The 18,968-nt window shown below is 33.3% G+C and overlaps 1 protein-coding gene across 9 annotated transcripts in view; it reads left to right on the forward strand.

Annotated features, from left to right (window-relative positions):
* PAPOLA (poly(A) polymerase alpha) overlaps positions 1-18,968 on the forward strand; it is a 53,421-nt gene that overhangs the window by 26,723 nt on the left and 7,730 nt on the right. For 7 of the 9 annotated variants that reach the window (XM_032482592.1, XM_032482586.1, XM_032482588.1 and 4 more), the window contains 8 exons: positions 2-86; positions 4,389-4,442; positions 4,975-5,094; positions 6,362-6,471; positions 9,743-9,864; positions 13,755-13,897; positions 16,269-16,369; positions 16,581-16,801. In XM_032482592.1, coding sequence (XP_032338483.1) covers positions 2-86; positions 4,389-4,442; positions 4,975-5,094; positions 6,362-6,471; positions 9,743-9,864; positions 13,755-13,897; positions 16,269-16,369; positions 16,581-16,801 — 956 coding nt within the window. Of the gene's footprint in view, position 1; positions 87-4,388; positions 4,443-4,974; positions 5,095-6,361; positions 6,472-9,742; positions 9,865-13,754; positions 13,898-16,268; positions 16,370-16,580; positions 16,802-18,674; positions 18,699-18,968 lie in introns of all 9 variants that reach the window. The other 2 variants (XM_032482584.1, XM_032482585.1) reach the window with 1 other exon arrangement.

Genomic DNA, 18,968 nt, shown 5'->3' on the forward strand with positions numbered 1-18,968 from the left:
GGTCTTGCTATCACAGATGAAATTTTGCTGAGTAAGGCAGAGTGGTCCAAACTTTTTGAAGCTCCAAACTTCTTTCAAAAGTACAAGTATGTATTTTAAGGCATGTCGGACACGTTGCTCTCTTATGTAATGGTTTAATGGTAGCATATGTGACATCTCTTCTTGCTAGACTAATGTAGTTCTGAATTTTCCTTTAAACATCTTCTATACAAGTTTTCTTCCTGTCACAAAGGGCATACTGTTTTTAATGAACTCCTTATTATTTCTTTGTCAAAGCTGTAGTTACTACAGTTTTGCTGCCTGATGTAAATGAATTTCTACATTTGTAGCATCATAGGTTCTGAAGGCTTGTTAGTCATCACCAAAATTCTTAATCTGTATACCTTGGCAAAAGAGTGAACTGTTAAAATTTGTAGTTAATATTCTCTATTAAGTAACTAAATATTTTCAGCCAGTTCTGGAAACTTTATTTATCATTAAGTTTTTCTATAATATAGGCAAAGCTAATAAAAATGTCAGTAAATGTAGATAGTAAAATGTTTTCAGTAGTTACAGCACATGATTGGCCTATAATTTCCCCCTAATGTTAAGAAAGCCCCTTCACATATTTCTACAAATCATTTTCATGAACTCTCAGTGGGTGTAATATTTTTTTACTAATGGTTTTAATATAATGGTCTAATACCTTAGTACAGGTTAAAAGCCTGATTGTGTTGGTTTTGATGAAAACTGTAAGTTATAATAAACCTTACTTTTTAAAAAAAAAATGGACTTGCACTTTTATTTGCCCTGAGCTGAAAACTTGCCAAAGTCCCACTTAAAAAAATTTTTTTTTCTTTAATGCTTGAAACTTTTTGGACCATTTGATCTTGTGTTGGATTGTGTTTTGTAATAATCTAAGCAAGATTGCTTTATGCTATTTCCCCAATTAAAAACAAGAATGATGACCTTCATGACGTCTCTGTGTTTTGTTTCTGTATCTTTTGCATGAAAAAGCAATAATGGAGCCAGCTTAATTGTTGTGTTCTGGGAGCACTGCATTGTCAGTAAAATTTAAGTAGCATAACATTGAATGTTCTTGTTTATTACTTATTCCCCGTAAGTTGTGTTTTTCCATTTGACAGATAATTTTCCTTTGTTTTTTTTATTTTAACTACTGTTGAGGTAGTACTTTTGAACATTTAAACTAACAAACATATATTCTGAACTTTAAAAACTATAACATAAAAGAGTACATGATTACTTGTAAGGAGAATAATAAAGAAATTGATCTTGCGGAAGAGTGTCAGCATCTCGTAATCCCTGTGAGTCAGAGATGAGGCTAGATTGATTCTTTCTCCTGTCTCACTTCCTCTTGGGAGTAAGAGGTGGTAGAACGAAGTTCTAAGTACCTAAGTTCTATGTGCTTGCTTTCTCTTTGAGAAAGATTAGTGTTGAAGTTGAACAAACCTTGATAACGTTATCTATTTGGATAAACCTGCATTACAAGAACTTTGAAGGTTGTTTTTAAAGCTTGATTGATTAATCTTTTAAAACTTTTAAGCTATCTTTCAATCTATGCCAAATAGTACCTATAAAGTCTTCTGGTGACTGATTAGAAGATTTATAGATTACTGTCTTTATTGGATTATTTTGAAACAATCAAAATTATTTTAGGTTATTAAAGATAACCTTATTTAAACATAGTTAAAAGTATGAGGATATAGTAACAAATAGATGAAATTATATCAGGAAAATTTAATTTTAAGCTGTGAGTCCTGGGAAAAAAAGACTTAAAAACTTGGCAACAATGGGCTAATTTTAACTGTACCAAATTCTACTTCTATTTCTTACTTTTCTCCAAAAAATTTCCTCTTAAAGAATTAGTGATTGCTGTAATTAGACTTAGATATATTCTCAGACTTGAAGTTTTCTTTAAACATATTGTATGAATTAGCCCAAAGATTAGCCGTACAACTGAATTGAAATCCTTAGTTTTCCCTTGAGTCAAAGTTGGTTAAATACTGTATTTGGTATGTATAGGATTTTACGTCCTGTGTAACATACCTGCCTGCCATTCTTAGAAGGGAGGGAACCAAGAAAGAAATTTCATTTGTCTAAGAGAGCACACAAACCATTTTTCAGAAGGTATTAGTGTTCCTTGTGAAAAAAGGAATAACATTGTCTTGCGAAATTGTATAGTTCTAAGAAAATATTTTTCATGTTTTACCTTTTAAGATATTCAAGCTGACGTAAGTAACCAATAAAATAAATCATTATTGACATAGGAAATATGAATATTTATTTCAGATGTTCCATTTCATTAGAGTTTTAGGGGAAAAGGCAAAATCAGGAATAAGATGGATAATTTATAATTTTAAAGAGTATGTGTGTATAGAATAATTTAACCTTAAAATTTTTTAAAAACTTCAAAAATATGTGAACTGTAACTCCTGGACATGAGTTACTAAATGGAATTGCAAGGATTTTTGTCTAGGAGTTAGATTTTCAGTGCACATACAAGAATTGAATACAAATTCTCGTTTTGAAAACTTAACAAATTGAGTTGGAATTTTGTTTTCAGTGTCTTGGGTGAGTCTTGCAAATCCTTAATGGCAGGTTATTTCTATTAAACTTAATTACTGTATTTTATATCTTCCGCTTCATACTTACTTAAGTGTGCCTGAGTAAAGGACATTTAACTTCAGTATAAATATTTGTTGTTTAACACTTTGAGCTATATTTAAACAGACACCTTTATGCATAAGTTACGTGCAGAGTAGATTCCTCTCATCTACTCTGGATTTCAGTAAGAACCAAAATTAAGCGCTTCAAGCTTTAAAATTTTGAATTGCCAACAAGATCATGCTCAAGTAGATTTTATGTTCTGCTGTAAATAGAGAACATTGTATATCATTTAAGCTTTTGTTCAAGACTCAGGTGGTCATTAAGGGTATCCATTTCAATAGTGTGGTAAGAGTGATTTAGAGACTTGAGGGAGTTTTGTCCCTATGTTAAGTGTACCCAGGCAACTTTGCTTTTTTTTTGAGTTTTTGTGTGCATGCCTGCTTTCTATACTTTGTCTTCTCCTGTTGTAAGTTTTTAAACCTTTGTCAGAGAGTTCTTTCTCTATCCCCTACCCCCTTTAAAAAAAATCTGATGTCCATTTTCAAATTCCTAGGGAACTGGAAATCAGGTTACTGAGCTTGTTAGGATTTTGTTTGATTTAAGAGCATTTAAGGCCACATGAGGGGTTTTTGAATGCATAAAATGCATGAGCTTTTAGTGCTTTTATGTGACTTTTATTGACATATTTATTTGGGCTTTCTGTGTTTGTTCTGTATATTTAGTTTGCTCCAAATAATTGCTGAACAAATTAAATTGGTAACAGCAAGGAAGTGTTGATCTGTATCGATTTGGACTGCATATTTATATCTCTGTTTACATGTTTTCATATTTATGTATATTACCTCTGTTATCTAAGGTTAAAAGTACTTGAAGTAAATTTAAAATTTTTAGTCACACTCTTTAACTAGTATCTGGACTAGATAATGCTGTCAGTTTGCTTTTTGAGGTTAAGTTTCTGGTGAGAAGTTTGGCTTCTAACACCTCTAAAATGGGTTTTGTAGAAAAGTCTATTGGATTGAACTTTTTTTTTTAAGTCTTATGAAATTGAGTTATATGAATATACTTCAGTTGTAAATAGTTTGTTTTAAACAGGTTTAAAGTTGATACTTGGTCATGATGGTGTTTTCTGAAATGAAAACTTGCTTTTTCTCTAATTTGAGTGGAATTGGATTCCACATAGAAATCAGATTTCTTTGTTTTTCTCGCATTAATGATGTCTGCTTCTTTGTTATAGAAATTCATACTGTTAATTGAAAAGAATCACGGGGCCTAACTTAAGTATTCAGTTTAATTTTTGCTACCTTTTAATTTGAATTAAAAAGCATGATGTATTTGATACTATTTTTGAAGTTACTGATGTAATGTGTGTATATTTAGTGATCCCATTTTTGTGGCCAAAGCCTTGGTGCTTTTATTTACATTAAAACGGTTTTGCTTTAATAGATTATATTTTAGTGAGATATCTCTTTATAGATAAAGCACTCCACCAGAATCATTGAACCAAATTATCAGTTGATGTTTATTCAGTGTTCTTGAATTAAGCTGCTTTTTGGGTAATTATTCATAAAGTCACCATCTTTTTTAGAAGAATTAAACTCACCAGTAGTTAGAAACTTGTGGAATTTAGCATTTATTATTTTATGTGCGAAGTGAGATTGCAGTTCTCTCTTGCTAAATTGATGCTGATCTGTAACTGTCACGAAGCTTATTACATTATGGTATTAATATCCAGCACAGAGCACTTAAATGAAATAAATAGCATGTTGTCTTTATCTTCAAAGGCATTATATTGTACTTCTAGCAAGTGCACCAACAGAAAAACAACGCCTAGAATGGTGAGTATAAGATTAGACTTTACCAAAAAAATAAACAAAACTTCAAAATGAATCAAATAGCCACAGAACACAGTAGGAGATGAAAGTCCTTAAAACATCCAATTTGGTTTTGTTCATAAATGGAGCTTTGCTGCTTGTAATGAAAGTATAGGAATTTGGAGATCCATATACTACTTTCTTTTGTTTGCCTTATAGAGAGCCATGTGTCATTTCTTAACTGTATATTTAACGTACTTTTTTCTAGTTTAATGATTTTTTTTTCTTTAAAATATTTGTGGGCATGTCTTTTGTGACCTTCCTAGTTTGAAATATGGGTTGGTTTTCTTCTTCCCCTAGTTTTTGCTTCATCATTTTTGAGGTAGAACATAAGGCTTTAGTTTTATCTGCGGAAATTTAGACAGTTGAACTGCCCCCATGTGTGTTTAAGTTGTGATCTTCATATTACAGCTTTACACAGATATACTTGATTTTGTGCATTTTATCTTTCTGAATTTACCAGAATTTTCATTAATAATACATGACATTTGTTCAGGGTGGGCTTGGTGGAATCAAAAATTCGAATCCTGGTTGGAAGTTTGGAGAAGAATGAATTCATTACACTGGCGCATGTGAATCCCCAGTCATTTCCAGCACCCAAAGAAAATCCTGACAAGTAAGCAGTCCTCTAACTCAGTCCAGTTTCCCCGCCCCTTTTCAGTTTTGGCCATGAAAGTTTTATAGACAGTTTCTAGTAACTTGAGTCACTACCCTGTTGATAGTATATGGCTCAGACCAATTGGAGGTTTATGGTTTATTTTTTCCTGATCGGAAACATTGAAGAGAAAGATGGCTTTCTGAGAAAAATCACCCCTGAAATAAATTGTTTTTGCTGATAGTGGTGTATGGTAATGAGGTGCCTGTTAACTAATTTGAGCTCAGATTTTGTAGAGCTGCACTTTAGCATTTCTTAACATTCCTTCCCCCCCTTTTTATAGAGTAGTTTACAGAATAGCTGCTATACCAAACATGAATCTTTGCCTTTTATCTTAATTTTTCAAAAAAACAGAACATTCTTTAATTGACCTTGCAAAAATTTGAATTGTGTTAGATTCTGGAACATTGAGAAAATGTTGTTAAAAGCTGCCTCACTTCATTCTTTTAAGGGTCTTTTATAGATCAGTTTCTGATTTGATTGCTGCTGTATTATTACCTATATGAAATTCTACTTTGCCTACACTTCTTTGTTGTATTTGGAGGGTGAGGGGAGTTTTAGTAGTAAACTTTAAAAAAAAAAAAACAGCATTAAAGGAAGATTGAAAATACTGGAGAATGGATCATTTAAGATTATGCTGTAATAGAATAGCTATTACTCTGATTCATGTAGAGTTGTCTTTGAGGTTTTTATAATTTTTTTGTTGTTGCTGCAGTCTTACTTATTAAAAGACTGTGATCCATTCAGTAGATGTATCAACCCATTTTTCTTGTTATGCTGTGGTCAGATTGCTGTTCATGTGGCCTTTTCAATTTTTAAAAGTTTAAGGAATGTATATTAAGTTCTAGTTGAATTTTTATACCTAGACTATTTTTCTTTTGTTTTAAATTTTTCTAAACTACCATTCCTTTCATTAGTATGAACAAAATTTCTCTTTGTTTGCAGTGCCTTTGGTACTTAGGATCATCATTAAGAACACTGGCTGCCAGTACATAGATAATGAAGAGTGTATTTGTCCTAGGAATATAGGGGACTATTTATATAGCAATAGAAATAAAGGGGACAGGTGTGGGGGAGGAATTTGAGTTTTGATGAAGTTCGGTTTAGAAGTTTAGTTTGCTTATATATTTGTATTCTGTTTTTCCATATACTCCAGCTTGTCAACCACATTGATAACTATTTTCATGAAATCCTGATAAACTATGGTAATACTCTTCTTACTTTACAGGGAAGAATTTCGCACCATGTGGGTGATTGGGTTAGTGTTTAAAAAAACAGAAAACTCTGAAAATCTCAGTGTTGATCTCACCTATGATATTCAGTCTTTCACAGATACAGGTATATTTCTGCTTAGATAATCAAAACATGTACTTGCATGTTTGAATTTGTCTCTGTGTATACCAATAGTGATGTTTGCAAAAACTGTTAGAATTACTTAAGAATATTGAACAGTGATCATCAAAGTAACCTTAATGTTTTTGGATTAGTTATTAGTTTCAGTGATGTCTAATATATAAATGATTTTTTTTCTATTGTGGTAGACCTGAAGTTAAGTGGTTGAACCACTTTAAATTTAATTTGCCCATGGTTACTTATGAGATTAGAAACCACCTGAATATTTGATTGTCTTAAAAGAGTGAGTTATGTCCGATGGCTTCAATAATCTTGAATCTTAAAATTTATGAAACTAAACTTCTGGTAACATGAGGAAATTTATCTTCTGGTCAGATACAGACTCAAGTGTTAATTCATGGGTGGGGAATAGGATGATTAGAACTACATTTCAGATTGACCTATACCCTGAGATACAAGGTAGTATGGTTTAACTGAAGACCTAATGGTGGTTACAGTTGACAAGCTAAGGCTGTATATAGATATTCAAATTTTAAATTGAATGGTGAATGTGATGGGAGTGATGAAAATGCATCTTCTTTAGGGACTAACTCTTTTTTCTTCCATACATCTCTCCTTTTCCTCTCCTTGGAAAGAAAAAAAATTCAGTGTTTGTCACTCTCACCTGTCCCCAGTAAGGAGTCTTCCCCTAAGGACATTCAGATGTAACATTAAGTTTTTTACCTCCTTCAAGAAGAGGCAAAAGTTCATACAATTTTTTAAAGTATCAACTAAATGTAAAGGAGAAATAAAAGAAAAAATATATATTTCAGTACGTAAATACTCAGGTACAGTGACGAGAAGACATACTTAAGAAGGTGATTCTGCCTATGTGTAGAATCACTGTAAGTGGAATATCTATGAATTCCTACTAATTTAGGTGTTATCTGTTGTGATTCTGAGACCATCAGTAGCATTGCCATTGGTAACATGATAAAAAATTAAAGTTTCAAATAAAATGAAAGGTGATCTCTTGCTGTACATGGTGGTTACGTACCTAGAAAATTCGTATTAAAAATACCTTGCTTTTATGTAAAACTGAGTTGAGTTCTTTGTTCGAATAATTGATACGTAGATTTTTCAGCTTTAGGAATGTAAGTAAGACATGGTACGGTTTTTCATTGTGAAGAACTGTCCTCAATGAAGAATATTTATAGTGTCTCTATCAAGCAGTACCCCTTAATCGTTATGACAGCAAAAACACTCATATGATTTTAAGGGTGTGATTTGGAGTGTGATAACTCCACTTGCTGACCACAGAAGTGGTTTTTTCCAAAGTAAAAATTCTGACATCAACTGATGTCAACTGAAACTAACAAACCACCTGGAGACCCTTGGACTACATACTTGTTTTGTACATTGCACCTAGTTGAACTGCTTTTCAGATATTGTACTAATGAACTATCAAGATTTTAAAGGAACTCCCAGGTATTTTGGAAAGGAAATACTTCGTTGTCCTGTATCTTGAAACATTTTAATGGAATGCTTTGTGGGATTTTCTCATAAAACGAATTTAACATGTTGAAAACTCAAATGCTTACCCTCAGTCTCCTCCAGCTTCTCTTCAAATCTTTCTGATCTCAGGCATTGGCAGCTGTGTCCTTGTAGTTGTTCAGGCTAGAAATCTTGCAGTCTTCTTGAATCCTGTTTTCTCCATACTTGATATTAATCTATTAAAAAATCCTTTTGCCTCTACTTTCTGAGTATGTTAAGATTACTGCTACTGATTGCTGTTTCTATTGCTGTTACCCTAGTCCAAACCTCTTAGCACTGCTCTTTCGGATTCCTGCTATAGTCTTCCTGTTCTGCCCTTGTCCCCCTTTAGCTCTTCTCAGTCAGCATCCAACATGATATTTAGCCACATCATGTCTCAGTTGCTTGAAATCTAATGGCTACCCATCTCACGCTGAATAAAAGTCCAAATCCTTACTGTGGTTTGCAAGCCTTTATTGTGATCTAGTCTTCTCATTATGTCTCTGACTTCATTTTCTGTTATAAGTTCAGAATCCTTTATCCATGTGTCTTGAGGCCAGATGGTAATAAAGTTAGTAAGAAGTGTTCCCAGTGGGGCCCAGGACAACAATTGATAGTCAAAGAGTAACATTTCTGTACAGTATTTATATTAAGTAAAGGTAGAGATATTAAATAGCCACAGATCATTCAGATGAGGGTTTGTTGCCACATGAGTTTTGGTATCAGTTAGGAAAAACTTCTATTTTTGGAGCTCTTGGGATTTTAGAATTGCAGATGAGGAATTACGGATTCCTACTTTGCCGCCTCCCCATGACCTCTGCCTCCTCCGCGTGTTACTCAGACATCCTAGGCATGCTCAGGGCCTTTTGTCCTCGATGTTTGCTCCTCCTGGAATGCTGGTCCACCAGGTGCTCTCAGTTTGCTCCCTCACTTCATCTGAGTCTCCGCTCAGATGTAATCTCAGTTTCTAGGCTGACATTCCTGTCTTCTTCTCTACTCAGTTTTTTCTCCATAGCACTTGTCACTGATTGGATACGAAATACATTTTACTTTCTGTCTGTTTGTTATATTTTCCCCACTAGAATGTGGACCCTGAAGTTCTTTTGGTCTCTATTTTCAGCTATATCCCACTGAACCTGTGATACATTATAGGTGCCCAATACTTACATGACTGAGTGAATGATTTTTCCCATTTTGGGACCCTCTGGAACTAAATTATTTGAATGTGTTTTGATCTTTTTTTTCCTGTTATTCCTGTGATCTCTGTTATGTAAGTTATTTCTATAATAGAAAATATGGTATTACTTGTCTTAAAATTTTATCTTGCAGATCCTTGAAAAGGTATTTCAGGCATTGTTTTGTTTTGCTGCATTTATTACATACTTGGGGTAGAATTTTAAATTATACTGGTAGCATAAATGAGTATGGGTTTAAGAAAGCCCTTTTCTCCAATTCCGCCATTTCTTAAGGAGTTACTCTTTTATTGCTTTAAAAGTTACTACACTGGAAGAATTAATATACTCTGTGCTTTTATTCATTATGTATACCTTGTGTTAAAAGGCACTTACTGTACTAGAGTTTGCTTAGGCAAAGAAATATGTCAGATTAGAGAGAGATTTTGACGTTTTAAGTTTACAGATAGGTAGTATTGATGGAAAATAGATTTCTACTTTAGCTTCTGGGTGAGTTTAACTGCCTTTATTAAAATGTTTCTGTTTCTTGTAACAATTTCCTAATTGTGTAGTTTATAGGCAAGCAATAAACAGCAAGATGTTTGAGGTGGACATGAAAATTGCTGCAATGCATGTAAAAAGAAAGCAACTCCATCAACTACTACCTAATCATGTGCTTCAGAAAAAGAAAAAGGTAAATTTAGAAAGTACTTACAAAAGCATTACTAACATAATGTTTTATGTATCCAGCCTGTCAGCACTTCAGAATTTAGGCTCAGTTAATAAGTCATATTTGAAATAGATCACAGCATTTTGAGAAGAAATTCCACTAGGTGAAACCTTGCTCCTAATCAGGTTTCTTGCACATGCTTCCTTCAGAGCTCAGATTAGTGGCAATGCTCCTTATCCTTATTTTATATATATTTATACCCTCTTTTTGAAGTCTCTTACTCGTACCCTTTAATATCTCACATCAGTGTCTAATTTCCTTTCCTTTAAAAAGTACGCAGAATTAGGTAATATGTGGATCCAGGAAATTGTGACTTTTTTAATGAAAAAGATTTTATTTGCATAGGAATTATACATGTATATTATTTAAAAACTATAAATTATTGAGTATAAAGATCACTGACAGTGGTAAGCAGACTTACTGTTTTGTAATGTGTTGTTCTGGTGTTAGTGCTTCCTGTTGGATAACTTACTATATTAGCTGTCTTTTTCCTTATTTGGACTTACTGGAATTTTAGTGCAGAAATAACAATTTCATTTTTACTTTAAGTGATTTCAGAAGTGGCTTATTCTTATAATGGAATATAGCAGTGAAAATAAGTGAGCTAGAGATACACGTTAATATGTTGAGTTTAAAAGTACAGATGAATATGTACCAATTGGTACTTTTATATAAACTTTACAAGTTTAAAAAATGTGAAACAATTTATTTTTAAAGATAGAATATGAAATGAAAGTGTGTGTTAGAGGATGAGAACCACCGCCTTCTGGATAATGGTTGGGTATCTGAAGCTGAGATTGGGAAGAGAGGAACGAAATTAACAGAGAGAGCATCAACTTTTTAATGTTTTGTTTCTTAAAACATAGAGTATGTGTATGTATTTATGTGTGTGTGTGTGTGTATATATATATAATATATGTTAAAAACATTGAGTATATTATATAACAGTATCTAAATCAAAGGCAGGAATTTTACAGTAGACTCCTTGGTTCAAGTTCAGATCCCTCTGCCTCCTAGCTTTGAGAGTTTGGCAAATAATATTACAAATACCATGTTCTTGATTTACCTTGTTTTTAAAAATAGGAAATATTTTTACCTACCTCATTATGTATTTTGTGAGGATGAAATGAGTCATTACCTGTAAAAGGTAGTTCAGACTAGTGACTGGCACATACAAAATGCTCATATTTGTTTTTATTATCACCATTATCATTAGTCATAACCTGGGGGTAGGGTACTTGGTGTTTTGGGGTGGGTTGTGTGTAAAATGCAATTTTGAAAGCACATTTCATTAAAAAATGTATTACATTAAAGCCTTCATACAGATTAACTTGTTAATTACTCCCTTCTCAACTGATGGTTTCTGAGTTATCAAATCTTCCGGAAACTGGCAAAAATGTGCTGTTCTTTTCTTGAGCAATCTAACTATTTTTTGTCATAAAATATACTTAACATAAAATTTACCATTAATTTTATTTTTAAACCAAAGTGTCAAGTCAAATATTTGTCTTCTGATGTGTTTATAACATATAAATATATAAACAGTTTCATGTGATTTTAGAAGTGAAAGCAAATAGATTATGTTCTTTAATACTTAGCTGTTTCAGTAAAATAGAAAGTTATTTATGAATGAGATAATTAGATTTTCCAGAACCTTTGATTCAGGTTACCTTTTAAAATTTGTGTTTACATGGCAGTATTGATATTTGGAACAACTAGTAAACAACATCAAGTAAATCTGATTTTTATTTGATTGCTTAAGGTAGTATCTATCTAGATATAATCTTCTAGATTATAAGAAGAATTATTAGTGATCAGAAATTTATTGATTAGTCCAAAAATTATGTGTATCAAATGAAGTTTAACTATAATCTCATCACCCAGTAATTGCTGGTCTAAACGTTTTAGTTTATTTCTATACAGACTGCTTGGTGCACATATGTAACCACAGTTACTTCTTTTTAAAAGGTTTTTGATGATACCTATCATTTTGTGACCTCCTTTTTTGAGTGCTTTCTATATTCTGACTATCCGAATGTATTACAAATATTAAATGACTGCTTAGTGTTTCTTTGTACAGCTACAGTATGATTAAGTCTGTCCTCTATTTGACATGATTTAAATTATTTCCAAGTTTCCACTAGTAAAATAGCACTTTCTTGTTTTTACAAGAAAACAAGTGTCTAGAAATCTAGATCCATGATTCTTTTCTTTGGACTCTTAGTAATAGCTTCCTTTTATTAACTGCAATTTGTAAATAAAAATACATGTATTCTGTATTTAATGATACAGCAACCAGTAGGTATTGTCTCTGTTACAGAAGAAAGAGCGATTCACAAACTTACCCAAGGTCAGGTATTGTGAGATGTGAATTGGACCTAGGTCTGAATGCAGAAAAATGTGTTTATTTCTCTCTGTAGTATGTTCTGTTTTCATTTATCTTTTATTAGAAAGTTTTGATAGAATATCTATGATTTCTTGGCATTGAAGTCTCTTGTGCCATACTTGATATAGACACAGAGGCAAAGCAGGTTAATGGTTTTATATTCAGGGCAATCAGTTAAAACCTTCATCACAGATCATCCCCAGCAGTGGCTGGTTATCTCTCAGGTATTTGATCACCTGGTCAGGCAGGTAACTGTAGAAATGAGTTTAATTTACTTACTGAACAGATCCTTTTCTGGTAGAGAGTGAGATCGGTAGCATTTTTGCATAGGAAAGAAGCTTATTTTACAATATTGGAAAATTTTTGTTTTCACAACTGACTTCATAGGCAAAACGGATTACTTTCTCTCCTCTCCCTTCTGCCAGATCTCACCTTCCCCACTTGATCAGTACTGATTTATGTATACAAGTAGTGTCTGTGTAGGACTTAATCAAAGATGAGGTCATTTGGGGAACTGGAGAACAAGCAGATGCACACAGACATATTGGGTGTGGGATTTTGTTAACAATGCAAATTATTTACATTAAAATGTTTCTGTAGGTAAGTGAACACTGAAACTAAAGTATTCTGAAAAAAAAAAGGCTGAAAAAATCAGTTTGATGTTATAATAGCGTTCATTGCAGAAATGGAAACTTTATCACTTTGGAAATCAACTTTTGTCCCATAGCACCATTTAGTTTTTTTAGCTTTATTTTGGTTTTGCTTGCACCTAAGTAACTATTTTTGAGTGCTTTGGTTTTTATGAAACAGGACCAACATTAGGATTTAAATGTGATTATAAGTCTAGTTTTCAGAAAATTATTTGTTTTTATTTTAACGGGATAATTTATGCTGTTAAATATACCATGCTAAATCGTAAGTTGCAGAGAGAGCACTGGAAATCTCTTGTTTTTGAGAGAGGCTAATACAAACAACTAGGAGTTGCACTGAATTGTACCTATTTGATATATTTTTTGAAGCTGTGTATTTTTTACCTTCATTGTATAATAATTTAAAATCTATAAACAAAAAATTACTTCTAATTTCATTGTTGATGTTTTTCGTAATACATATGTATATGTATGTGTGTGTATGTAATTATAGTCCTCTGATTTAAGATACATGTATTCTCATATGAAAGTGCTTTTAATTTGCAGTTTGTCTTACATTCAGTGTGTACATTTAATGTAGCATTTTTTTCTTCCCTTTTTCATCACTGAAGAACTGTAGTTAAGTTGAAGACCCTTAGAAGTCAGGAAGTATCTGTGTCCCAAATCTTTGCCTTTCCTGGTCAACACGACATTTTGGTTATCATAAATTTACTGATTTGCCCTTTTTAGTAGAAATTATTCATTAGTGAAGTAAAAGATGTTCATGTTTGAAAGATCCAGGTAAAACAAATATATATTTGGTTTTTTTTTAATTGCAGCATTCAACAGAAGGCGTCAGGTTGACACCTCTGAATGACAGCAGCCTCGATTTCTCTATGGACAGTGATAACAGCATGTCTGTGCCTTCACCTACTAGTGCTATGAAGACCAGTCCATTGAACAGTTCTGGCAGCTCTCAGGGGTAAGGAAAAAGGGAAAAAAGGAAGTGGAGTGGCTGTTTAAATGTAGTAGATACAGTCTTTTGTTATTGTTAAAGGTATTTGTTTATTGTTTTTATTTCATCTTTAAATTTTTAGAAAATAGCAGTTTAACTCTTAGTTTTGAGGAGAGTATTTTTATTTTAGTCCTACTGTGTCATACTTGTCTTCCATTTTTGGACAGAATGTCTAGATGTGAATGAATGTTTCTAGCGCCAAAGCCCCTTCCAGTTTCATGTGTTGAAACACCTGCTGCCTACGGTGAACCGTATGCTGTGCTAAGGAGAACCAGACAGGAGGGACAAAGCACCTTTCTGTCCTGAAGATGTTTATTACCCTGTGTAGCGGGGGGAAGTATCTATGAAAATCAGAGATCTCCTGAGGAAAGTGAAGATTTATGTGGGCTGGTTTTAGATGAAATTTCTTTTGAAGAATTAAGTGTCTTTTTAAAAACATTTAAAGCAGCTAAACATTTTTATTTTGAAGGAAAAATACAGTTCTGGTGGCAAAAATTAGAACACAAAAAGCGCTATTTATGTTTAACTTTTATAAGTCTATAGTGTATCATTGCAGTTTTTTTGTTTAATGGATACACAAAGGGAACTGTTTATTGTAGATTCTGGTGGTGCTGCTAATGTTTCAGATTGTGATGGTTATACTGATTGCTTCATTAATTAATGAGTTGATACTTAAACCTTGAACACTTTAATGAATACATGTTATATTTTACTTTTTGGAAAAAAACACTTAAAATTTGGATTGTTCAAGTATAACCAGTTGCACAGATGCAGGTGGAATGAATCTGTGGATTAGTATGAAATAGAAAATGCCAAAGGGCAGTAGATGATGGGTTTAGTTTTGGTCTCTCGGACTCTGAATGTGTGATGTGTTTTTAGCTCACAGTCATGCAAAACCTGAAGACTTTAGGCATCAGCATGGTCCCTGAATCTTGGAGTTTTAAAACAGTTCTCCATTTGTACAGCATTTACTTCCAGATTTTTGTTAATGGTTTCATCTTTCTTCATTCAAAAAGAATGAAGAATTAGAGATTTTAATAAGAATTCTGGAGCTTGTATAAAAGTACTTTGAGTTTGTGCACATGTATGTAAAAATAGGTGCGCATACCAAGTAATTTCAGAAGTTTAATATTAGCTTCTTGAAGTATTTACTATTAAATAAATTCTGTAAATTAGCCTTCTGGATTTTTAAGTTTATGATTGTGTATCTGCTTAACAAATATTGAGTATTTATTTTATACTAACCACTTAGCTATTTCAGGTTTCTCCTGCATCTGTAGTTGTTCTCTGACCAGTTCTTTTCTGTTTAATCATTAGATATTTGTGCCCTTTCGGGCTCTCTCCTTAGTCCTTTATCCCATCTTTGTATTCTTAGAGGTGTGGCATCACCCACTCTGTTGACCTCATTTACTTCCATGTAGCAGTGAGCTTGAAAGCTTTAATAAGCTGACTGCTTTGTGGTTGCTTGCGAATGCCATGTAAGCACCAAAAATCTAAGTTTTCTAGTTTTGTCCAACTTGTTATGGCATCGTCATTCAACAGTTGAAAAGTATAAGCTATAGCTGAAAGAGAAAAACCACCGAGGACTCACTCTTTTCTTTTAGGAGATAATAAAAATGAGATTATTTAAATTCTAATGTATAGGATTTATTTGAGACAGAAAAGTTGCAGAGAGAGGAGATTTAGTAAAGGAGGGGCATTTTGAGTTTCCTGAAACGACAGGAGTGTGTGGGATCCAGAACATTGAAGGAGGGGAGTGGTTTTGAGACTTTCTGTTGTTTATGTGGGCCACTGGATGGGCTTTTAGGGCTTCGTGATCCATTAGGTTTTGTATGCAGAAACTTATTTCTGTTTCTCAGACCATTTTCATGTTTTTAGCTTTTGATAGTATTTTCTTCTACATCAAATCATTTAAGTCCATTACCCCAAACCAGATGAGGACAGATTTTTAGCTGTTCTGTCTAGTGTGGTAGTCACTAGCCACATGTGGTGGTTTAAATTTAATTACTATTAAGTGAAATTAAACATTCTGTATCCCACCAGCATATTACAAGTGCAAAGTAGCTACATCTTAATGGCTACATACTGGGAAGTGTAGATATGGGGCATAGTTATAGAAGGTCCTGTTGGCTAGCACTGCTTTAGAATGTCTTTGTGCTTTGCTGATTGTATTGTGTCAAAGTCATTACTGATGTGTACACACATATGAGAAGTAAAATTGAAGAATCATTTACTTTAGAAAAATAATTTCTGTACATAATAAATTTTTTAATGCATTTTATACTTCTGTATTTACTTTTTTCACATTACAGTTTTTTTCCTTTTTTTTCATTTTTAGCAGAAACAGTCCTGCTCCAGCTGTAACAGCAGCATCTGTGACCAACATACAGGCTACTGAAGTCTCTGCGCCACAAGTAAATTCCAGTGAAAGCTCAGGGGGTAAGGAGTTCGACAGGCTTGAGAATCCTTAATGTTACATTTGGTTTTAGCCTTCATTTTGAAAGATGGCTTTTTTAGTTAAGTAGTTTGAATTGTTTTTAACACCATTTTATTATTTGCCTGTAAGCTTACGCATAAAATCAAAAAGCGTTACTTGTAACTTGATACTGATATGAGTTAACTGTCACGTATTTACATACTTACCACTTAGGTACAGCGAGTGAAAGCATTCCTCAGACTGCCACACAGCCAGCCATTTCACCACCACCAAAGCCTACGGTCTCCAGAGTTGTTTCTTCGACACGTCTGGTAAACCCAGCACCAAGACCTTCAGGAAACGCAGCAGCAAAGATCCCTAACCCTATAGTAGGAGTCAAGAGGACATCCTCACCTCATAAAGAAGAGAGTCCCAAGAAGACCAGAACAGAAGAGGTATCTATATATTAGCCTTGGGAAACCACCTTGCTTATTTTAAAATCCAGTGGAAGACCTTTGTGAGCCCTAATTGAGAAGCAGCAAGGAGGAAAGCTTTTAAGATAATTTTTAGGTAGTACTTTAGTGCCATAGTTTCTCTTCACCCTTTTTCTACTCTTTTCAGTAACTACCTCTTTCATAAAGCTGTGTTTCTTGTTTAAACTTCTATAGCATGTCTAGTCTGTAACACAGTTTAGCATGGACTTACATGTCATCTTAATTTATCACTCTCATAACTATATCTTTCATATGTATTGATACACATATCAGGAGCCCCTTTGATACACATATCGCTGTGGCTTCTGTGATCCAAGTAGAGTTTGCAGTTTCTGCACTGTACTTGATATTACAAGGTCAATGAATACAAGAGGTTTCTCAGGGAATTCTTACTGAATGACTGACCGTAAGTTGCAAAGTCAGATTAGTTTTGGTACCTTGAATCATTATTTCCTCCAACCCTTCAGTAAATTTTCTCGCAATACTTCCACTTTTTATAGTGGCTCATTTACTTTGTCAAAGTCTCAGATAGTTTTAGGAAAACCATTAAAAGTGTACATTGGTTTTGATGTTTGTCTTAAGCCTTAAACACAGTTTTATTGGTCCCTGGAGTCACTCATGGTATTTCCTATTAATGAGACATTCACCATTGTCCCAGAGATGACAGCCCCAAAACACCAGTTTTGTTGTGATTTTTGGCTCCTGATTTGTTATTTGGAAACTTACTCATTGCACTATAGTTTCTTTAGAATCGGGGCAAAATTCTAAGTATCTTACATAGTGTTTTGATCTTTAATGGTGAAAGCTTGTCTCTGTAAGTGTTATTCCCTGGCTTACTCTGAATCCTTTTGTTTTAGATTTTTTGGGAAGCAGTCACCGTTAATTGAATATGAATAATTTGTTGATTTTTGTCACTGATGATGCTGTGAGAATGAAAAATGCGTACAGTATATCTTAGCACCATGTATTCTGAAAGCACATCTGTGTCTGTAATTACCTCTTTAAGGCAGTGATTTTCAACCTTGGTTATATAATAGAATTACTTTTTCAGGTTTTTGTGTTTTTGTTTTGTTTTGTTTTTTAATATAGCTTTTGGGGCCTCCCCCAGACACACTGAATCGGACTGTCCAGAAGTTAGGCCTAGGGATCTTTTATTAAAAGCCCCAGTGCTGCATAGTTGTGTTGTGCACAACCTAAGAATGTAGTTTTAGTGTAATTCCGCTTTCTGTTGATTGATATTTGGAATTGTCAGCTTTTCAGAATTCACATTTCTTTTGCCTTAATAAGGTATATGTAACCATAACTCTAGATATCTATCATTCTGTTTCTTTAATGTTAATGGCTTAATTCCTTAATGAACCTCTGAGAGCTCCAAAATGTTTATCAGCACAATGCTTGTAATTTCGTTTGCACTTAACCTTGTTAGAAAACAGTCATGTTTCATGTCTAGTTTAGAGAGGCAATAGGAATATAGAATTTTTAACTCAGTACAGAAAATTTAAAATGTATGCAAACTTAGTAAAGAGAATCATTTCATACTCCCATGTACCCATCATATAGCTTCAGGTATAGTGAATTCAGCCAGTCCCTGTACCCTTAATTCTTTCAGCCCTTTCCACTTTCCCTATGCTTGGATTATTAAGATGCAAAACACAGATTTCAGTCATCATTTCATAAGTATTTTTTAAATTATATCTCTAAAAGATAATAATTACAAAGAAGAAAATATAAACAAAATAAACCCACCTAGAAAAATCAACAGTTCATTAATACCAGATATTTAGTCATTGCTCAAATGTCCCTGATTGTGTCATTGATTTTTTTTTTTTTTTAGATAACCTTTTATTTGTTCAAATCTGTAAGTATATAAGATCCTTCTGTAGCAGTTGATGGATGTTTCTTAAGTATCTTTTAAAATACAGGTTCATCACCGTCTCCTCCTTTTCATTATAATTTTTTGTTCTGTGTATTTTGTTACAGTTTGGATTTTGCTTATGGCAGCTCCAAGGAGTTGACTGACAAAAATAAAATTTTAAGACGTGGAAGGGATCTTAGGATTTTAGGTTATCTCCTAGACTAATTAATTTCCTCATCCTCAGAAGAGGAACTTGAGGTTTAATAGCTTTCT

Source organism: Camelus ferus, chromosome 6, assembly GCF_009834535.1.
Source record: "Camelus ferus isolate YT-003-E chromosome 6, BCGSAC_Cfer_1.0, whole genome shotgun sequence".
Lineage (NCBI taxonomy): Eukaryota > Metazoa > Chordata > Mammalia > Artiodactyla > Camelidae > Camelus > Camelus ferus.